This window comes from Enhydra lutris, unplaced genomic scaffold, assembly GCF_002288905.1.
Source record: "Enhydra lutris kenyoni isolate GAN:26980312 unplaced genomic scaffold, ASM228890v2 scaffoldscaffold42, whole genome shotgun sequence".
Classification (NCBI taxonomy): domain Eukaryota; kingdom Metazoa; phylum Chordata; class Mammalia; order Carnivora; family Mustelidae; genus Enhydra; species Enhydra lutris.
Window position 1 is genome coordinate 1,019,003 of NW_019154126.1, and position 21,415 is coordinate 1,040,417.

The window sequence follows — 21,415 nt, forward strand, 5'->3', positions numbered from 1 at the left end:
CTTATAGTTCTGTATATTACATGACTGTGTTATACAAATACATTTATTTACAAAAAAACACTCTAGCTGTGCAAACTTGTTGCTTTTTAAAAATGTACGGGGAGCCCCCATTTCTGCCCATCCCGAGATAAAGTTTTAAAGCATGCATAAAAATTAACTTTGGTGTGGGAAAACTACTCTGTGCTGTCACATACAGTATTTCTGATGTCTATTTATATATGTACAAAAGTTGATCAGTTGACAGAACCGTACAGAAGTGTACATGTTAAAATTCACAATGCAATAGTGTGGGTTACCAGGTGTCCAAAAGCAAAGGAAGGGGTTCAATACTGCAAAGAAACCAGCTAGAGAATCCCAATATGTTTAAAAAAAAAAAAAAAAAAAGGAAAAGAAAAAAAGAGAAAGAAAGAAAGAAAAGCAAAGAAAGCTAGCTCGCTTGGGCTGCAAATTATCATACGTAATTTTCACTGCAGTGCAACAGGTTCGATAAACTGCCTTTGACACTCACCTCGGGGCTGGCTTGTGTCAAAGTTCACGGCATACTGTCTAGCACACGACTTTCACATGTACAATGCTATAGTATCAAAATGTTTTTGGCAAAAAGGATCTTGAAAGGAACCATGAAGTTCTGACAAAAATAGAAATCTGTAATAAAGCTAAATAACACTAAAATAAAAGGAAATATTATAGTATCTGTTTTACAATTTGTATAGTCACACTTGTGTATTTCTCTGTTCATGTCTAGTCTCCGTAATGAAAAATATTTTTGTACAAAACATACTAAAATTCTGGAATCATACATGTTTTACATGCTGAATACATTTCCCCCTCCCCGCTATCTCACAGGCACACTTCTCTCCTGCCAGCCACTCTCTCTGTAACACATGCTTACTTCATGTAACAGATATCGAATATAGACAGTAAACACTATGTAATTACAACAGCAACAAAGTAAAAAAAAAAAAAAACGAACAAGCTTTACCAAGATCTAGTCGTCCAGTATTTAGCACATACTTAGCATGAAGCCCCATAGAGTATAGCAATATGGTACATTCTCTTGTGAAAACAGTTGTTGAAGACTGTTGAAAAAAAAAAAAAAATCCCTTTTTTTTTTTTTTTTTTTTTAATGCAACTCCGACTTGTGCCTAATAGGATTTGGCCTTTAAGAGGTTTCTTTTGCTGTGGATGGGGTGGCTTTGCTGGAACTTCCATTCTGTGCCTTGTAGCTGGTGAGGCCGGGAGTGTGGATGGTTCTGATGCCCTTGGCACCTTGACTCAGTAAAGTGGGGGAGGCGGGGGAGGGCGGGGAGGAGGAGGACGGGGGAGCGGCTGCTCGGCCGTTTTGAGTCTGCAGTGAGAATGAGAGATGGTGGCCTTTACCTGCGTGAGTGGGGCTCTGAAACTTTAAGGAGCCATTAGAGACAGAGGGGATGAGGGAGGCAGAGGGAGCAGATCGTCCTGTCTGGGGGCTGAGAGGGTTAGAAGTAACCGGTGGCTTAACGGTAGGTGGGATAGGCAAGTTAGAGCTGTCACCACTAGAAGAGGGCACGGAACTGCTTTTCCCAGAGCTGGGAGAAAGGGCTGGAATCCTAGAAGCAGGTAAGGAGGGGCAAGGAGGCTTACAGTCCCCACCAGCTTTCTTAACACTTCCATTAGCCTGTGAATAAAGATGGCGGGAGACAGTTTGTCAGAAAGCTGGTAACACGATCGATCCACAGGGTCTGGCAACACAGCCCTTCTGAGAACCATTAAATACCAGAGACCAAACCACACCAAACCAGTCCAAGGCCTGAGCTAAGTCCTGTCGTGCTGTACTGAACCCGGCAGAAACCCCCAGAGTACGGAGCGCAGGACGTGCGGAAGAGGAGAAAAGGGAAGAACAGGTGTCGGTGAGAACAGGCACATCCAGCATCCCACTCCCGTCCCGGCGCCAGGCTGGCCATGCGTCTGGGGGGTGACTGGGGTGGGGGCGGGGCGGGGCCATCGTGACGGACAGTTAACGTGCCTCCAGTGCAATGCGGTCAGCATCTACGTTAGTACTGGTGACTTTCAGGGCAGCTCAAGGACAGGTCTGTCTCGCCTTCCCAACATGTTCTGATGAACCACTACCTTCACCAGAGAAAAGCCAAGGGGCCTGGCACCTTGTGTTAACAGTTAAACTTTGGAGTCACAAAGTAAAAGGTGTTTTACTGCAAGCATGCAAAAGCGTGGTGGAGAGTTTAACAAAGGTTTTTTTTTTAGACTTTCTTCATGCCCCAGATCCAGGATGTCTATGTAAACCATATCTTACAAAGAAAACACAGTATTTGGTATAAACTAAGTCAGCGACTTGCTTCTTAACTGCAATAGCGTCCATCCAAAATTGGGTTTTTTTTAAGGTAAAACTACCTGACGATACTGGCGGGGATCCTGCAGTTTGGACGGCTTGCCGGGCTTGTCCAGGCTTCCGGGTCTGCCCTTGGAGCTCATGGGGACTGGCATCCTGCTCGTCTGCGGGGTCCCAGCGGAGCCCTGGGGGGAGGAGCGGCGGGAGGGGAAGAGAAGGAGAAGCGCGTGAGTGGGTAATCGCGAGGCTCTCCCGCCGGAGGCAGAGAAGGTCAACATGAGAAGCCACAGCCCTACATGCAGGACAGATCGAGGAGACGGACATCAGGAGACACCACTGGGGTTAATTTGAAGAATCAAACAGAAGAAACTGCTCCACTACTGATCAAACGGATTTTAATGTGAGTATCAGAGCAATCATTTCAACAGCAAATGACCGACCCAGCGTCCTTGCGTTTACCCAACACCAATCAGCAACAGAGGTAAAAAGAGAATCGATTAGCTGTTAGACACCTAGTCGTTGTTGTTCTGAAGGTGAGGGAGAAAGTGTGAGTGAAAGGGATCGTGGCCAACAGACAAAAAAAACCCCCCAAAACAAAAAAACCCACAATGAGCCACCTGAAAGGAAGCAAGTCAATCACAAGACACCTGTTGCTAATGGTGATTATGGCAGATGTAAGAAAGCAGCTGGGTCTTTCCACTCTCCATCAGACCAAGATACCTTACGTGAAGCTGAAGGTACGGACGCGGGGGGCTCTGGGGCAGTGGGAGCTTCCTCCAGAACTAGCAGGGAGCGGGGAGAGGCCTCTGGGGCTCTGTGGGGCAAGCTTGCCACAGAATCTCTGTTGGAAGAGCACGAAGTATCAACTAGGGCTTTTGGACTCATTTCACTGATGGTGGTTTCAAGCTGTTTGATGGTCTGCTCCAGGCTGTCCAGCGTCCTGTAGGTATTTTTTCTAATTTCATCAGTCCTGGAAATCAGAGCTGTGCTCTCTGGACCGGGCGGCTCTTGTCTCCTAGGCGTGCTTCTGGGGGTGTCTTCAGGTTGGGACCTAGTAATTTCAAATCGCTTGGCTTCCTTGTGCTGCTTCAAGGTGCCGTCCTCCTCCTCCTCCTCGTAGACCACCACTTGCAAGGTCTTCTTCCCTGTTTTGGTTCCCGTGCGAATTGCCTGAGTGAGAGCCGCCAGCTGCTTTTTAGGGAATTTGAACTTGAACTTCTTCTTGGGGTTTTCAAACTGGTCATCTGTCCCGTCGCCCTTGCTATCTGAACTTGGAGACTCGGCTTGGCCCAACTTGCCCCGCTCCCTTTTATTCATTTCCTGTCCTCCTGATGTGTTAGCCTCGGCCGATGGGCTGTGTGGCTGTAGCTCCCATTCAGCCTGCCGTGTCGGTCTGGGGCTGCCGGAGGCCACCTCCTTGGGGAACTTTCCAGACGTATTGTTCTGGACCACTGGGTCTCCATTTTCCTCCTCTTCCTCCTCCTCTATCTTCTCCTCCATCATCATTCTCTCTAACTCCTCATCGCACTCCTCAAATATGGTCGAAAGTCTCTTATATGCGGACCGGATGTCCATGGGTTCGTCAAAAATGATGATAACTGGTTTCTTGTCCAGGCACACGACTGGCTCTTCGTTTTCACTTCCTCCTTGTTGGGAAGTGGTCTCTTTTTTGGCGTCAATATTAACCGTCTGTACATCTTCCCCCTTTCGGCTCACTATGTCTCGGACCTCCCCACTGGAGAGAACCTGGACCGCGGTTTTGGTAATCATAAAGGCAATGTTGTCGGGGGTCACGTTTTCCTCAGTGGGAGAACTTGGGGTCGACTCCCCGTCCTCACTGGGGTTCACATTCGCATGCCGCGTGCCCCTGGGTCTCAGGACGACCTGGCTGAACTCTGTCATGGGAACCTCTTGATCATGAGTTTTGACATCACACGGGCTCAATTCAGTTGACCTAGTGGGAGAGGGAAGGTCACACCTATCAGTATTTTCTGGTCCTTCTAGACCCATCTCCTTTGTCTTTCCGTAACTCATCTTCTGATGCTCCGTGTCAGAGACAGGGTACTGAGGTCCTGAGCCCTTAGGTCCTCTGTTTATTACAACTTCTGATGGACAAGTGTCAGGGTGGCTGGAGTTGACTTTAGATGCATTTTTCTGGGAATAGTTTCTACTGTCTCCAAATAAACTCTTGTTGGACATGGAATTTTCCTTCTTTAGGATGTCTGTTTTGTACTCTGAGGTTCTGGATGCATCAAAAATACCATCCCCCAGGGCCATTTCCCACTTAGGGTGACCAAGAGCTGCTAGAGGTCTTGTGGTAACCTGAGAGGGACAGTGGAGGAGGGAAACCACACACATTAATCAGAAACGGATCCACAAAAGAAGGTAATTAATCTGCACGGTATCATTCGGAACACAGATGTGCTACACTCACCTTCTGGGATTCCATTTGGGGGCCATGTTCATATTCAACATCAGATTTCCGTATGTCTTCATGGAAAAATTCCAAATTCTGGTAGAATAGTGTAGGACATGTTACTCCACAAAACCACATCCCGCCCAAAGTGGACTACCACTAAATTGTTCCTTTCATTACACTTCCAAACCATGCGGGCCAAGCACATTGGTTACACACCAGTCCGAAACCTACACAACTCTGTTTACCTTGGGGTGCTCTGTTCTCCAACCTCCAAAAACGCCCTGTGTTTGCACAAGATGAAAATCTCAATTAGCCAAGTATTTTAAGTATTTTGAATTTTGTGAGGGAGCAGCTAAGAGGATAAAGGGACCGATTCTGTGTCAACACGTTCTCTTTCCAGCATCTGATGGTGAGCCTAGCAGAATCTAAAATGGGAAGAGGGGTGTGGAGCTGTGGAAAGCACAGATCTCAGCAGGCAGAAGATTCTGATCCTGATTCTGATCCTAATCCAGACCGGCCACTTCGCTGTGTTACCTCCACTTTTCTGGGCCTCAGTTTTCTTGCTTATAAACTGAGGAACTAGACCAGATTTTTCTCACATCCCTTCCAGCTAGATCTTTCACTACACTCTCTGCTTCTCTCACGGGAATTGTCCTATAAGGACTCTGCATTTGTTGGGTGTGGTACTTGGAGATGAAAAAAACCCATTATTTTCCCCCCTGGTCAAAGGACAGATGAAAAAGGTACTTGCATTTTTTTTTTTTTTTTAACTTGGACTCGCCAAGTAACGTGTCACGACAACCTTCAAACTAACAAGACCCAAGGTGATCAAATCCAAATTCAGAATGGTAATGTCGCCAAAACATCTAAACATTTCCAAAGCAGACATGTGAGACTACCATGATGGCCGTGACATCGTAATTCAGCTTCTAGTCTCTAAATCCTCCAACATGGAGCGAAGGTCCCCTTCTGAGGCTCTCACCAAGATTCAGGGCGTGAGAAGCCAGCGGGTGAGGACCAGGTGTGGACAGTGCTTGACCAGGAGGCGTGGCCTTTTCCGGCCCGTGTGTATCTGTTTCCTCGGGCCCTGCTGTGACACTAACACTAGCTATGCCTCCTCGTTTCCCAGGCACCACTGCCCTCTCTTCTTGCTGCTGAAGCCTGAGAGGAAGAGGCGGTTATGGATGGGTCACAGTCCCAAGGAGATTGTTTGGTTAAAAGCAACGACAACATAACAAAGCACAATCACGAGGTCCCGCCCATCAACCCCGCACAATCCCACCGCCATGTTACAAATGGAAAGAGCGTCCATACACATTCAAGGAGTAACATACAAACAACAAAGTCAGTATTAATCACATGGAAACATCATATAGGATACAAGGTGCCTTAGCTACCCAGCACCTCCTGTTTAACTTGCCCCCTCCCGGTAAGGCCCCCAAGTGTGTGCAACGATTCGGCTGGTGTGGTTGAACAACGCCATGTCTAACGTGGGATTTTCAGCTTGGATTATTAAACAACTAACACATCCAGTGAAAGGTCTCAGGGAGAATAAATGAGGTCGTGACCCCAAACCTGGAGTTAGCGTGCCATGCTACGACTCGAGTGAGGATTTACCTAGGGGCTGGACAAGGAATGGGCGTGTAGGACACCGGGCTGCTGAGGAGTCGGACTGGCCTCTGTTCTGATCGGTCTGAGCCCATGCCATCCCCATGGGTAAGTGTTTCAAATCTCACCCAGGGACATACATATTTTAGAACAGATGGAGTAGCAGCCATAATCTAACGAAAGCCATGGAGATAAATGTGCCAAGGGGCAGGTTTCACGTGACCTGTCATTTTGGTCACTGGGCTAGAGAAAAGAATGAGCGTATTAAAGCAGGCGCGCTGACCTCACCCAGGGTAGCTTGGTCACAAAGGTCATGTCATCTCACAACATCTTAGATAGGATCTCAATGGTCAAGACTCTGTGTAAAAAGGTAATTAAGCCTCTTTGTATCTGCTTCTAGGCCCTGAGATCTGGATTGTTCCGACAACTATGTAGCAAGCTCACGATGCACGTGGGCAATGAGCCAAAAACATCAGAGACACAGTTACAGGAAAATTGCATACAGGTGAAGTACTAGGTTAGTGTTTCACGACAACAGAAAATTTTAAGGAAATATTTGATTTATAGAAGGGTAGATGAATAGACTGCGGAGAGGTTAATACGGATACAAATTTGGGCACAAGTCCAATGCTCGTCATTATTGTGAAACAGGTCAATCTACTGAGTATAATGATCTAAAATAAGCAGTAGAGTCCCTACAGGGCTCTTGTGACAGACCTGCTTAACCTGAGGGACTCGCCTGAGATGCACGAGACTGGAAGGATATGGCTTTCTAACTGCAGGGCAAGGAATCACATGCAACTTTTTCACCAATTAGTAAAATTCTGCGAGACAATGATTGTCTCTAGAGGGATCTTCCAGAACTTCCCGGTTCCCAGGCAGTGTTTTAGCCAGAAACAGTCCCATTAGTCCAGGCATGCCTTGTGATTCAGGGTCTGCGAGGCTCCTTCATGAGCTGGTTTTAATAAGGCCACATAGGGCAATCCTACAGACTGGAAAAGCAAACTATTTCCGATACAGCATCATGGGTTCAATCCAGATTAACAGATTTTATCGTTAAGTCTCATAACCTCTGCTAGTGCACAGATTTCCCCTCACCCCACCTATAACAGTGTTACATGGCTGATGGAAGTTTGCAGGCGGCCTTGTGATAGCTGTGAGAACAGGGGAAGGAGGCCGGTCTCCTCAGCAGGGCCTCATGGCTGGAGCGATGCGCCCCAGGACTGTATCTCTTGAAGGATCACGTCTGAACAGCCCTCTGATTTGGGATCCTCTCTCCCCCACACTCAACGAGCTTTCTTATACAGGGACTGAGGTATCCAGCTGGTGTTGCTATTAGGCTACACGGCGGCTGATCTGGTTGACTTTATCTATGGGATGCTAGAACCTTCGATTTCTGAAATAAACGTTCCTGGTGAAAAAATGCTAGGACTTGAGTTGGTCATGATAACCTTTCAATCCTGACATGTATCCTGAAGGCTTCCTTCAGATAAGATGGCTCTATATCCAAAAATCAAAAAGCTCCAGATAGGACTTAAAAAGCTGACTTTAAGAAAATCAGGCTGATGTCCTTTCCCTCGTACTTATGCAAAGACAGTGAATTCTGGTTCAGAGCTGGGACATCTGTCTGGATGCCACAGTGTGCATCAGCACTAAACCCAGACTGGACTTGTGGTCTTGCCAGGGATAGTCTGAGAATGTATCATACTTAATAAAAATTCTATCTGGCATCCTCAAACGTGTGTGCAAATACATTTGTGTGCATTTCCATGAGGGTAACCCTGGGGACGGTGGCAGACGTACAGCTCTGCCGTATGTCTTCTTCCTAGAGTCCGAGGAAGTAGAGTCCTATTCTAACATAGGTGTGTTGGACCTAGAAGACGTGTTAAAAATTAGAAAAAGCGCTACACACTCGATCAATGTTTCTATTTTTTTTTTTTTTCTGGAGTTCGAGAAAAATCTTGCCAGGCGTGTGCATACTCTACAGTTTGGGAAGAGAATGCCTGAAATTCTGCACCGACTACTGGGTACAGTGCACAGGAACGCAGAGGTCACAGGTTAATCTCTGATTAAACCTCAGGCTGTGTCTGCATTAGTTAAAAAAAAAAAGGTGAGAGAAAAAAGGAGAGGGCACAGAAGGACAGACGCACGAGCAGTGTTAGTGTCAGAGCAAGGAAAGAAGGACCATCGGACTGTGTGGCCAATGTCTCCGCCACGTTACCTTCTTCTCCTTGGCTGGGACCGTGGCCCCCGGCCTAGTGTCTTTAACGTGACTGTCAGCCCGGGACTGCTCAGCATGACTGTTTGAATTTACATCCATAAAGGAACACTTCTGGAATGCCTGAGGGATTAAAATACTGAGGTTAACGTGGATCCAAGTGCAGCGAGGAGGACGGAGGGAGGAGGCAGGGGGTCCAGAGGCACAGAGACCTCAGGCCAGGCCTGCATGCGGGTCACACAGAGCCAAGGAGACAGCACCTGCGACACGGGCTCTGCATCTGGGCCTCGGGCACCAAAGGTGAGCACAGAGCCAGGGGCCAAAGACTTCCTTAGCGTCTGCGCCCGGCAGGATTTACCGACAGGAGTCTTGCAAGGAATGCCCTTCCTTCCAGAACCTCATTCGCACTTAGTAGGGCTTCTTGCTTTGACCTTTAAAAAATGGTGACTATGTAAGTGAATGGAGCCAGAAAACTATCTTTTTTTTTTCTAGGTCCTTTTCTTCTTTTTTTTTTTTTAACCAGCTTTCTTGAGGTCCGAGAAAAAGGGGCACAGGATATTGCAAACCTTTCCATCTTACAAGAGAAGTAAGTCATCCTTACCAATTCATTGTCCATGGTAGTACTAGGGACTCCCATGCTCTGGGGCGTTCTGAGGGGCACTTAGAGGAAAAAGAGGACATCTTTAGCACCCCGGGATTCTGAGTGGTCTCGGGGCTGCCTGAGCCTCTAGGCCTGTCCCTGAACACTATCAAATTTGGCTCGAGGAGCCCACGTCGGCTCGTGTGCACACGGGGCAAGGGAGTTCTCAGACCGAAAGCCAAGGCTGCGGCGCTGGGGCACAGAGGGAGGGACGATACGATCGTGACAGCAAGAAAGATGAAGAACCCCAGCGCCCAGCTTCTTGAAATCGGTGGTTCCCAACTCAACGCCATGTCACCTTGTTAAAAAACAATTCTGTTACCCGGGTGTCACCCAAAACACAATTCATTCAGAGGCCTTTTCTCCCCTTAAAAAAAAAAAAAAAAAAACTCCCCCAAATAATCAAATGTGCAGCCGGGATTAAAGGCCAGTTATTTAAATGGAAAAAAAAATCCCCAAAAATTGCCTCATATTTTCTTAATGTCAAATAGGGTCCTTTGGAAAGGACTCTGTGGGCAGAACGAATAACCCGTGCCCACGCCAAGTTAACTATTTCAGTACGGTCCTGAAATACAAATGGAGCCGGTGCCTGGGCCCTTCCCGGCCTGCTCTCCCCCATTCCACTCGCTCCCCATTCCTGCAGTGCTGGCTCCCCCTTGCAGGTCCTCAGACACCCCAGTCCTCGCCAGCCTTGGAGAAGCCCACTAAGGCCATCACCGTCTCCGCTGGGCTGTTAGCCCCTGGACTTGGAAGCCTATGGCTTCCTCTGGTGCCTGGTACCCCAGAGCGGGCAGGTGTCCCACAGGTCCATTCGGAAGCTTGCTCCTGCTCCTGGTCCTGCCTGGGGGCACCTAAGTCCAGAGCGAGCAGCTGACCTGCTGAGCCAGCGGGTTGGGTCCATCCCCACCACCCCCCACCCCCACCACCCTGCCAGAGGGCTGTCTGGCTTTGGCTAAGTTAGGCTTAGAGCACTTTATTTACCAGTATTACCTAACCACCACCAAGACAGCAAGGAGCCAAGTACTCCAGCCTTTGAAAACGTTCAGCCAGAGAAAGCACCCGCGAGACAGACAGACATCAGTGGAGGGAAATGTTCTCAGGCCACGAGCTCTAAGAGGCTGAACACATAACCTCTGTTTGGGGCCTAGTGCGGGGTTATTCACGAGCCTGAACGTCTCTGCCTCTAGGATCAGCAGTGACCGTTCACCTCGCACAGGTTTAACATCATCAACCGTTTTGTTGTCCACCTGAACGAGACTGGACCAGGACCAATTCAGACCATGCTGTGGGCCAGATGCTACAGCGAAGGGTCCCAGAACCTGCCTCCATGTCCTCGGACAAGACCCAATCCCCCAGCAACAGGCAATCTTGTCACTGGACACAGCCAGCGTCCTCGGCCCGGGGGTCCTCCCTGGATCGCGGAGGGACGGACACCCCCACGCTCGCAACTCTTGCACGTGTCACTAACCTTAGCAATCTAGGGTTCCTACGAACGACACTCTCTAGCCATTCTGAAAACCTGTCTGCAAGCTGACTGGTGAGAGGGGTGTCCCAGGCCAGTCTCGGAGTTTTAGTGAGGCCCCAAAGGGCGCACCCTTTTCCACAAATCAAGCCAGGCGCCCTGGAGAAGCAAATTGCTCAATTTTGACAGTTACCACCCAGGAAGTCAAAACAGAACAGCCGTGGCACAAATGACCCAGCTGGCAAGTTCTCTCTGCTCCATGGGAAGAATGCGGATCCGTGGGGCCTGCACAAAGCCAGGAGTACGCTGGTGTACAGGCGGCACGTTCTGGAGCCCTACGTGGTTGTGGTCTGACCATCTGACCATCCAAAGGGGGGAAAACATCCTAGAATAAGTATGGGTCAAAATAATGAAATATTCTATGAACAACAGACTTTGGTCTGGGAATTCTGCACATGTCGCTGGTTAGAAAAGTTTCTCGAATGTACACCCAAGGTAGACTCTCAGCCACGATTCGAAGGCAAGATAAGCTTCGAGTATAGTTTCTGCAGCCCACCCTTCATCCTATGAAGGGACTGTGTCAATTAGTTAAAAAATAAAAATCCAAAACTAACATGTACGGTACCATTTCTCAAACAGGCCAAAGAAAATGGGAAACAGAATCTTTTACCTTGTCAGAATATTAGAAAGGGGACGTTGACAACGAATGAGTGCCTGGTATGGAGGGCAGAAGGCCTAAGGGCAGCGATTCTAAGTAATAAGACCCAAGGATGGGGACCCCACCTGAAGCAGGCCTTCGTCCTGATGAAGACAAGACAAGGGCTGGTATTTCGGATCCCTGCCTTCAATTGCTTTTGAAATGACACCAACTATCAAGACTGAAAGGAAAGTAAATCCTCTCAGCCAGAGCGGGAAACCTGGCAATTGATTTTCTGTATGACCTTCCCGAGCTGTTTTGTGAAATGATCATTCCTTACACATGTCATGAGGTACCCTGAGGGCCTAGTTGAACGCCATCTTGGAAAGGCGGAAGCCAAGGCCAGAACACGCAACTTTCAGGGCCTAGGTCCAAAGGTGCCTCGCCAGCCCTCTCCAGCTAACGAATGTGTGAGAGACACAGCCGCAGAGTCCCAGACAGGAAGGCAAGGAGCCACGGCCACCTCATCCACATACCTGCAGTTCTGCCATTATCTTGTCTCCTTCCTCTTCTTCCTCCTCATCCTTGGAGGAGGAGGTTGTGACTGGTGGTGGGGATGGGGTCCAGGCAGAAGCAGGCTCCTCCGTCGGACATTTTGTGGCTCTCGCCTGGGGGCTCGGTCCGGCATCTTCACTGCTTGCCTGTGGAATATTCAAATCACAAAAACTGGCTTAAGCCCTGCAGGTTCCGGCAAAAAAGAGGGCCGGATCATGAGAACATGCGCTCCCCTACTGCCTGGTGTGCTGGCTTCCTGCCTCTTCAAATGCAGTTCAAAGACTGTAACGTCCCCCTTCCATTCAGTCTGGGTTTTGGTTTGCACAAGCTGCCATTTTGTGAATGGCCTTAAGATCTTTAATAAAATTGGAACGACTCAACGTGTGGTGCCTTTAAGAAAGGCCCACCCATACGACATCTCCTCAGAAACTGTCTTTCACATTTAGCACAAAAGACAAAACTTGCCAAGTGAAGTGGAAACTAAAACTCACTGAACATCTTTCCGTATGGACTCGCACAACTGTGTCAGCCAATCTCACTTAGCGTTGTAGGATGGTCTTTCCTTGGCCTCCTCTTTACCCACCCCCCCATTTTCAATCTTATGCCGCCTTGCTGGGGAAGTAGTTTGTAATCCGCATGTTACATTCTTGCAGCCAAAAGTCAATTAAGGATAAAGCTCGTGGTGCTGAGTCTGGCCCCAAAACACTGGCTGACATTTTCCCATCTGTGGGGCCTTCCTGTGATTTTAGCTTAGTCAGTTCTCTCCTCTGCCTCACTACAGGTTGCGTCCTAAAGGAGAATAGTGAGAACCTTGTCTAAGGGTATCATCTGAACCCGGAGACCAGTTTCCCAGCACTTAACCCATCAGACCTTAGCGGTGGTGTTCTCCTTCCTGCTGGTGTAGACCACATCGCCGGACCTCGTGGTGGTGAGCCCTGATCCTGGCAGGTAGCTCCGCCGAGGGGGCGGGGGTGGAGGAGGCGGGGACTTACCCCCCAGTTTATCCAAGTCTTGTTCTGAATTCGGAGAGTCTTCTGGAAAACAGTGTGTCATTGAAAAATCATCTTTTTGCATGATAACATCCAGAACAGGGTATTTCTAGAAACTTGATGCAATCTGACTTAAATATTTCTCTAGTTTCTCCCTAGTGTGATGATTAAAGGTACGGACCCTGAAGCCAGACTCGAAATCTCAGAAAGATCCTGCTCAAGTTAAGTTACTTCTCTCTGCCTCGGTTTTCTCATCTGTTTAATGGGTATTATTATAATCTCCACTGGGGGCCTGTGAGGATGGAATAATATACAGGAAGCCTTTGGGACAGTGCTTACTGGCTTATTGTAAATGCAATATGTAAATGCAAGTATGAGCTATCCCTATTCAACAAAAAATCTGGGTTTTACTTGGAGAGATGAAATACAGGAGCCTAACGACAAATCCAGGGGTGCCTGGGTGGCTCAGTCGGTCAAGCGGCTGACTCTTGCTTTTGGCTCATGTCATGATCTCAGGGTGGTGGGATCGAGCCTCGTGCTGGGCTCTGCACTCAGTGTAGAGTCTGCTTCTCCCTTGCCCTCTGCTCCTCCCCCTACTCCCTCTTCGATCTCCAAAATAAATAAATAACATCTTAAAAAAAAAAAAACCAATCCAGAGCCCCCCACTTAGCCTCTAAAGCCTCCAACGTGTGAGCAGGACGGGTTGGAGCAGGGGAAGCTAGAAGAATGTGGCCGCTGAAGGGCCAGAAGGAGAGTGGGAGGCAGACAGAGGAGAAAACAAAGTCAGGGAGAGAGTAGAGTTTTGGTCACAGCTGTGTGGTGGGAAAGGGCTCTTCGCTAACGGAAGGAGGCAGTAAACACAACCACAGAAGCAGAAGTTAGGATGGACACCACAGGTTAGAGAATGCAGACACCAGCTTGGCTTTCCCCAGAGAGCTGCCCGCAGAAGGCACTTAACGAAATGGAAACCGTTAGCCCCATTCCTGCCTTGGTCACTGAGCCTCACCTCCGCCCTTCGCCAGCACTCAGGCCTAGAGCTCACCAGAGTGGGAGAACTGCACACGGACAGTCGGGGTTTCCAAGTGCGCTTTGCCCAGCTCTCTCTAGGGACAAGGTGCCCTCCCTGGAACATGTCTGTCTCTTCTGAGCAACCCAGGCAGAGCTGATTGAGTAGTTTCTACTTAGAAATTAGAGTAAGGATGTGGGTAAATCATCAGGGTGAAATGCCCGCGATTCCGGGTAGTGGCCAGTTCTAGTCTGGTGCACCAGGGTGCCGGTTGACGAGGCCAGAGCACACTGGGCCCCCTGGCTGGTGCCTAAGCCAGCAGCCCAGCCAGGGGATGCCCTCATCAGCTCTATGGGTCCCCCCAGGGACCGGCACAGGCTGACAGGCCCCGGAGGTGGGCCCAGGTCTCCTCTCCCGTGTAATGACAAAGTCTGCCTCTGTTTTTTTGTTGTTATTGTTTCTTTTTTTAAAAGATTTTCTTTATTTATTTGAGAAAGAGCAAAATATCGAGAGAGAGAGAGAGAGAGAGAGAGACAAAGCATGAGCTGGGGGGAGAGGGAGAAGCAGGCTCCCCGCTGAGCAGAGACCCTGATGCAGGGCTCGATCCCAGAACCCTGGGATCATGACCTGAGCTGACGGCAGATGTTTCACCTACTGAGCCACCCAGGCACCCCAAAGCCTGCCTCTTTGACCAGCTTCAGTGGGGCTCCTCTGAGTCCTCTCTTCCACTAGGCTTTGCCCTTGGTCGACTCAGCCCAGTTTTAGCAAAGAATTCTAATAAGTCAATTAGCAAGACATCTGATCTGGTTCTTCATTCCCCGTGCCGGAGAGCCAAGCCCTCAGCCTGCCTTTAGCACGAATCTCTCTGCCCTTGATATGCTGTGTTCAGAGTCGAGTTCAATTTCTCTCCCCGACTGCAGTGGTCTTGAGTCAAGTCTTCCTTGTTCTTTTTAACAAACAGCTCTGCGAATAATTTTTCTATGGCACGGAATGAGGCTATAGTCCCTAAAACCTTCCAGCGACCTTTAGGAGCTAGTGGTCCATGCCCATTAACGAAGTAGTCAGTGCACACAGAAGAAATACAAAAAACTTTTCTTTAAACCCTCAGTGTAGAATTTTACCTCATTAGTAAAAACACAAATAAATAAAAAAAAAAATAACATCCATGCCAAATAAGTAAAAATGATAGGAATCAACGTTTGCAGGAAATGGCTTGGACCCTTATGCATTTCTGGTAGCCTGTCCATTCGTGGACTCCGACAGGAAGTCAGGCCACATGTTAAAAAAAAAAAAACAAAAAACAAGGGCATCTGGCTGGCTTTGTTGGTGGAGCGTGCGACTCTTGATCTCAGGGGTGTGAGTTCAAGCCCCATGCTGGGTGTAGAGTTTATTTAAACATAAAATAAAAAGAACGACAAGAACATTTTAACTTAGTGAAAGATACTTCGGAAACTAATTTTTTAAAAACATTTCATGCAAATTTTTTTTACTCTGAAGGAACACAAAGCCCAAATGCAGTAAGTTAACAAAACGTAGTGTTATTATTTTTGTTATATAATCATGGAGAAGGAACAGTTCTAATTTGTAACTATTTTTTAAAATAATTTACTTGTGATTCTAAAACATCCAGGGATTATCTGACAGAATTCAAAATGAGGAGAGCCAAATTAGGCCAGATAGAAACAGAAGGGGGGTAGATCCTTCCCCCATGAGACATTCCTCACAAGAACTCTGGGAGAAAAGCCATCTTGAGGAGAGCAGAGCCGTCCCTCCCAGGCCCCTTCTTTCCCGGGCACGTGCTGCCTCCCCCTTCAGGGTCCCTAAACAGGCCTCCTCCCACAGCTGGCAGGTGGGGAAAGGAGGTGAAAAACTTAGCACAGGCTCATGGGGAAAGTTTCCATGAGTGGGATTTTAGAGCAACGTTGGGGAAGGAAAACCCGAGACAGGGTTTCAGTGGTTATAAACTGTATCTACTTCCATGTTCGTGGACATGCGAGTCAAGATGGCGATTCCTCCTCAAATTACCTTGGTTCCTGGATGAGGCATCCCTGAATTTGGCTCTGAGACACTGGGCTGTGAGTATAATGGTGTCTCTGTTCTCAGCTCTGAAGTCAGAGTGAGGCGTGGGGCTCGTTGGTTGGAGATTTAGTAGGCTGGGTTTTCTAGCAGTTATTTTATGTTGTTAATGACACATTGATGATTAACTTCCAGAGTTTAGCTGGTTCAATGTACAATCTAATAATTTTGATTTAAAAAATGCAATTTCCCCTTATGATCTAATATCCCCTTGGGAGCTCATAAAGGCTGGTATTTTCTTCCTGCAGCAGATGAAAAGCTCTTACTTTAAACGCGGCCCTCTTATCCTCCCAGCTGGTACTGTGAAGTGTCATAAATTCATAGGAAATGTAGAAGCTAGGAATCTAAATTTTACCTTACTGGGCACTATTCTGGTACCCTAATGCAGAACACAAGTTTCCCTGCTAGGGTTTTGGGTGAAAAAGCAGGCGTGAGAATCCAGTGACTGTTGAGGATTTGTTCTTCCTGTTTCACAATTTTATCAAATTCTTGAGACGTGAGAGATTGGTCCTGTCGGCCAGCACGTGCTCCAGTGGGCAGCCAACCGGGCCCAGCTCTGGGAGCGCCTCACCTGAAAGTTCCAGCTTGTCTCCTGGGGCATCGCCCTTTGGTTGTGGGCCCACGGCTGGTGGCATCTCCAGGTTTGGAATTGACTTCATGATATTGGCCTGAGCTTCTTCTAGCAGCTTCTCAAACTCTTTCCCGTTATAGTGGTCCAGATTGTGCCTTTTCTCTTCCCATTTTCTTTCTGCTTTCTGAAGGAAAATCACAAGTGAGGGAAGTTTAGCAACCAGAAGGGAAAGCTAATTAGAGATTTCATGGCGATGGAGGGGGCAGTCTGGGGTCCGTGCTGAGGGACATGTTTGCCCCTCCGACCAACCTGCCTCTGGGCTCGCTGCCACGGAAGCTGACGTGACTGACATTGATTCACAGAGAAGCGAGCTCAGAAACCCAAATTCATTTGTTAACTGATTATTGAGCACTTACTTACTGCTACTCTCCGAATAGTAATAAAAAGGACGCAGGGATGTGCTTTCCAAAGCACCCATCTCACAACCAGGTTTCTGTCTTGAAACCAAAAATTTTCATCATGGAGGAGATGTGCAAATGGACAGGAACAAAACCAAACACTCACTAGGAACAAAGACTCCTACGCCTGCTTTCCACGTCTGCCTAAGAACAGCTCTATGGCCTCTGGGTCAAACGTTCTTACGTATAAAATGGGCTTTTTTAGACTACCTCGAAGCTCCACCAAGTTCTACAGTAGGGAGAAATACATGAAATGCATTTTTAAATACCCATACATTTTTGAAAAGAACATTTTCCTGTGATTTTGGGGTGGCACAGGAATCATCCCAGATGGGCAGAGGGGAAGTTAGCACCAGGATTACTAGAACCCCACAATGGAAGAATGAGGAAGGACAGAGGAGACTGCTTTCTTAGCACTCTTTAGCCAGAGGACGCTGGGGCCCAGTGAGACGAGGATCTGCACAAGAGTCACGCTATCTAAACCCAAGTCTCCACCATCATCATCCTTACCAAACCCTCCTTCGCTTTGTCTTTCCTAGCATTTATTTTCATCTGGCATACACTGGTTCTCGATCTCTCCCTACAAGCAGGCACGTTTCTCGAAAGCACGGACTTTGTCCCTTTGGTTCACTGCCTGCCCCAGAGCCTGTGGGGACCTAGAGCATAGTGGGGCTCAGATCCTGGTTGTGAAGCAAGTTCTCCTCAGCAGTCAGCAGTGGGGTGGGCAGGAAAGGCCCAGGCCTCCTTTCTGCAGATCCGGGCATTTTTAACAGACTCTTAAGTTCCGAGGCCCCGTTGCCAGAACTGTGGCCCCGGGCAGTCTGAAGAGGTTATTTTTCTCTTGAGACCTGAATTATCCCTGTTGATCTGTGAGAGACGTGGGACAGTCAAGGCCATGGTCTGGGGTCAGGAGTGGAGGACGCACGGGGCAGGAGGAAGGAGGAAGCAAGTTGTCCTACTCAGGCACGGACACCAGCCCTTGGTAAAAAGAATCTTTAAAAACATGGCCTGTTTTCTGTTCTGTGACGTTAAGGCCTAGTTTTCTCTTTCCATTCTGACTGCCTCTGCCTCTCACCCCAAGCCTGTGCTCATGACTTCTATCCCGAACCCTTAATCCTAGACCCACCCACCACCTGAATCGACTCTATTATTTCAGAGTGATTTTTTTGAAGATGCTATTTTTTACCGCCGGTCCAAGCAGCAGGATTTTTTGGATGCCAACACCACCTCGGACTGCCTTGCAAGCCCCCCGAAATCCGGTTCCAGCCTGTCTTGCCAGCCTCATTGCCCCTGCCTTGTTCACTTGAACAGGTTCCTTCAACAGCCTGACTTGTGACTCCCTTTGCTCTAACACTCCTCTATCCAAGCCTGCCATTGCCACCCTGCTCTGCTCACCCAGGCTCTACAGATTTTTCGAGACTACCGGCAAACGCTTTGCAGGCCTGCATTCACCAGGGGTAAGTCTGAGCCGGCACACGCTGGCCGGGGACAGCCGACTCACATTTCTCCCCAGTTGTGCGCTCCCCGATATCCCGCTATAACTCGAAATCGGCGATGGGAAAATACACTACAGAAATGGGTCATTTTACAAATTGGGGCATTCCCCCTCCCCCCAGAGAGCCGGTTGTTAAACAGTTCCCAGTATACCAGGGTCACACCGTCCACTGTTCTTAAAATCTTAATCTTTCTCTTAATCTGGCCATTGAAACCCATGGATAGGGCTACAAATCTATCTGTGATACTTATGCACATATATGTATGACCTTGACAACCAGACGATACGCTCTTCAAGGGAAAGGACCAGGTGTTATTCCTTTATGGGGGGCTATGAGAAATGGAAATAGGACCCTACCTCAATGGACACCGCCCTGTTCTTGGCACTCACGCTGTGGATCTCCTCGATGAACAAGCTTTGCATGGTGGAACCATTCATGGGTGTCTGTGGGGACTGTGGAGCCTGAGCCGACGACGGCAGAGCGGAGGTCCCTTCCTGGGTAGCGGTGGGAGGGCCGGCCGGGTGAGGACCGGCCCCTGCGGGCAGGTGCTGGGCGGGGTTCAGCAGGGCGGCGGAGTGCTGGGAGGGCTGGATGACCACGGCAGAACTCTGTGCGTGGTGAACGGTCAAGGGCACCACTTCCGACTTCACATCGCCCGGGACTCCTGCCGCGTGGAGGGGCTGGCCCGAGGCGTGGGGCGCCTCCTCTTGGCTCTTCAGGACTTCGGCGGCCGTGGCCTTCTCCATCGCCACATACTGAGCGGCCTGGGCCACGTCTGTACCTTTCAAGAGTCCGTCGGTGACGTGTCTGGGAGAGACCAGGCACAGCAGCATTAACTCTTACAATGGGTAGCCTGCATTTTATTTTTATGGCATGAACTTGAACGCTGTGTCATCCCAAAGCCAGGCAGGCTGTTGCTGCAGAATTAAGACATTCGAAAACCCCGAGTAGCCGCTCAGTGCTGAGGGTTTCCATAGCAACTTCCTAATGCCCTCCAGTTGTCTCCTGGCTGTCTCTGGTAGCCGATTTCTCAGTCCTTCCCTTAAGATAGGGTCTGTCTCTCCCTTTCCACTAGCTCCATCAAGCCCAGCCAGACACCGTTCCGTCACTATTTGCATGGTGGCGACACACAGTGAACACAGGACCCTAACAAGAACTCCTGTACCCAGTCCTGGGAACAGTCCTGGCAGAGGGACAGCCCTCAGACAGGCTCAGTTCCAACCCCCAAAGCTTCCTGATCCCTCCAAGCTCTCCTCCTTTCACTGCTGAACCCCTGCGGAAGGCAGCTCCTACAGCTGACCCCTGAACAGCGTGGGGTGGGTTAGGGTCCTGACCCCCTACACGGTTGAGAATCACAGTATAACTTTTGTCACCCCCCCAAAAAAAACCTAACTACTAATTGCCTACTATTGACCAGAAGCCTTATCTAGATCATAAACAGTTGAATCACATATATTTTGTACATTATTGCTGTATTCTTACAATAAAGGAAGAAAAGAAAATATTAAGAAAATCACAAGGAAAAGAAAATATATTTTACAGTATTGCCCTGTATTTATAAAAAAAAAAAAAAATTTACACAAGCGGACCCGTGCAGCTGAGACCCGAGTTGTTCAAGGGTCTACTGCATTCTAACTCCTTGGGTTTGCTCTTCATGTCGTTCAGCCTCGTGTGATCAGGCTGTTCCACCTGGACTTGACCAAGCCTTTCTGCAAGGTCGACCGCGACTTCAAATCTAGCAGCTGGGTTAGTCCTCAACCTCCTCTGCTTTTTGGGGTCTTGTCACGCTATTTGTTGATTTGGATGCGGCTTTGGGGTCAGGCAGACCTGTGCCTGAATGTCATCATTCCTGCCACGTTCTAGCCGTGTGATGTTGGGAACCTCATCTTTCTGAGCCTCACATGGTTTTCTATAAAATGTAATAACGATGAGGACGAGGACAAGAGGATGAGAATGCCTTCTAAGGCCTTCCTTGCAGGTTATTGTTAGGATCAACATAGTTCTAGGTCAGACGATGTCCAACTTGACTGATAACCTTTAATTGGTGCCTCAATTCATTATTAAAATGCTTTCTCTCTTTTTTTGATTTGAAAAGAAGACCTTGCCTTTGTGACCCTCCTCTGCTACTCACTTCTGTTTCTTTTACCGACCCTGTTCCTTCGATCCCCAAGGATCCCCAAGGATCTGTTCCCCTCTTTCTGTCTCATGCTACTGTGCCCTTTCTTCCACTGCCACGAGTCACCTTCATGAAAGCAACTTCGAGCTCTAGATCTCTCCCCCCCCCTGCCCCCCCCCCCCCCCCCCCGCCCCCAGGGTTGGGCAGTCCCGCACCCCGAATATTGTGAGCCATTCTTCAACTCTAACGTGTTCCTGAAAAGAACCACCTTCAAACGATTAAAAAAAAGGAAAAAAAAAAAAAAAAAAAAAAAAATTTTCCCGGGTTGCTAAAGTTTAGCCCCAGGGGGGGGCCAAGGGCGCGAAGACTGGAGACCTCCGGTCACAGCGCAACAGAGTAAGTGCGGTGGGAAGGAGTCGCTGCCTCGCCTCCGGACGTTTCCCCACCCCCCCCCAGGAGGCCCGGTTACCTCCGCAGCATGGTCAAGGTGTCGGTCATGCTTCGCACCCTCTGCAGGAGACTGTCCAGCCTGTGGGGCTCCTCCTTCAGAAACCGCACGGCCTCCACTTCGATGCGTAAGATGGCTCGCATCTTGTTCTGTAGGGTTGGGAATTCTCCTGCAGGCCAAGAGCCAAGCCAGAGGGTGAGCCGCCGGAGAGGCAGGACGTGGAGCCCCCACCCCGCGTGCGCACTGGCCAGGCTCGGAAGCGCGGGGCTCATGCGCTCCGCACGCATCTTCGGGAGACAGCCGCCTGTCATTAGTGTGTCCCTTCGTCCTGAATCTTACAGGGTATTTAGGGTACTTGCCTGTTTCGTTCAGTGAGGCATCCCCGGTGCC

The 21,415-nt window shown here is 48.9% G+C and overlaps 1 protein-coding gene across 4 annotated transcripts in view; it reads right to left on the bottom strand.

Annotated features, from left to right (window-relative positions):
• Positions 1–1,162: 1,162 nt before the first annotated feature.
• The window catches only part of LOC111155567 (KIAA1217 ortholog), a 289,167-nt gene continuing 268,914 nt past the window's right edge, over positions 1,163–21,415 (bottom strand). The window contains exons 12-21 of one of the 4 annotated variants that reach the window (XM_022515808.1): positions 21,047–21,194; positions 18,818–19,268; positions 16,508–16,691; positions 12,736–12,899; positions 11,847–12,011; positions 8,575–8,694; positions 4,761–4,838; positions 3,047–4,648; positions 2,389–2,511; positions 1,163–1,657 (exon numbers count right to left, since the gene is read on the bottom strand). In XM_022515808.1, coding sequence (XP_022371516.1) covers positions 1,163–1,657; positions 2,389–2,511; positions 3,047–4,648; positions 4,761–4,838; positions 8,575–8,694; positions 11,847–12,011; positions 12,736–12,899; positions 16,508–16,691; positions 18,818–19,268; positions 21,047–21,194 — 3,530 coding nt within the window. The remainder of the gene's footprint in view (positions 1,658–2,388; positions 2,512–3,046; positions 4,649–4,760; positions 4,839–8,574; positions 8,695–11,846; positions 12,012–12,735; positions 12,900–16,507; positions 16,692–18,817; positions 19,269–21,046; positions 21,195–21,415) is intronic. The other 3 variants (XM_022515809.1, XM_022515811.1, XM_022515812.1) reach the window with 3 other exon arrangements.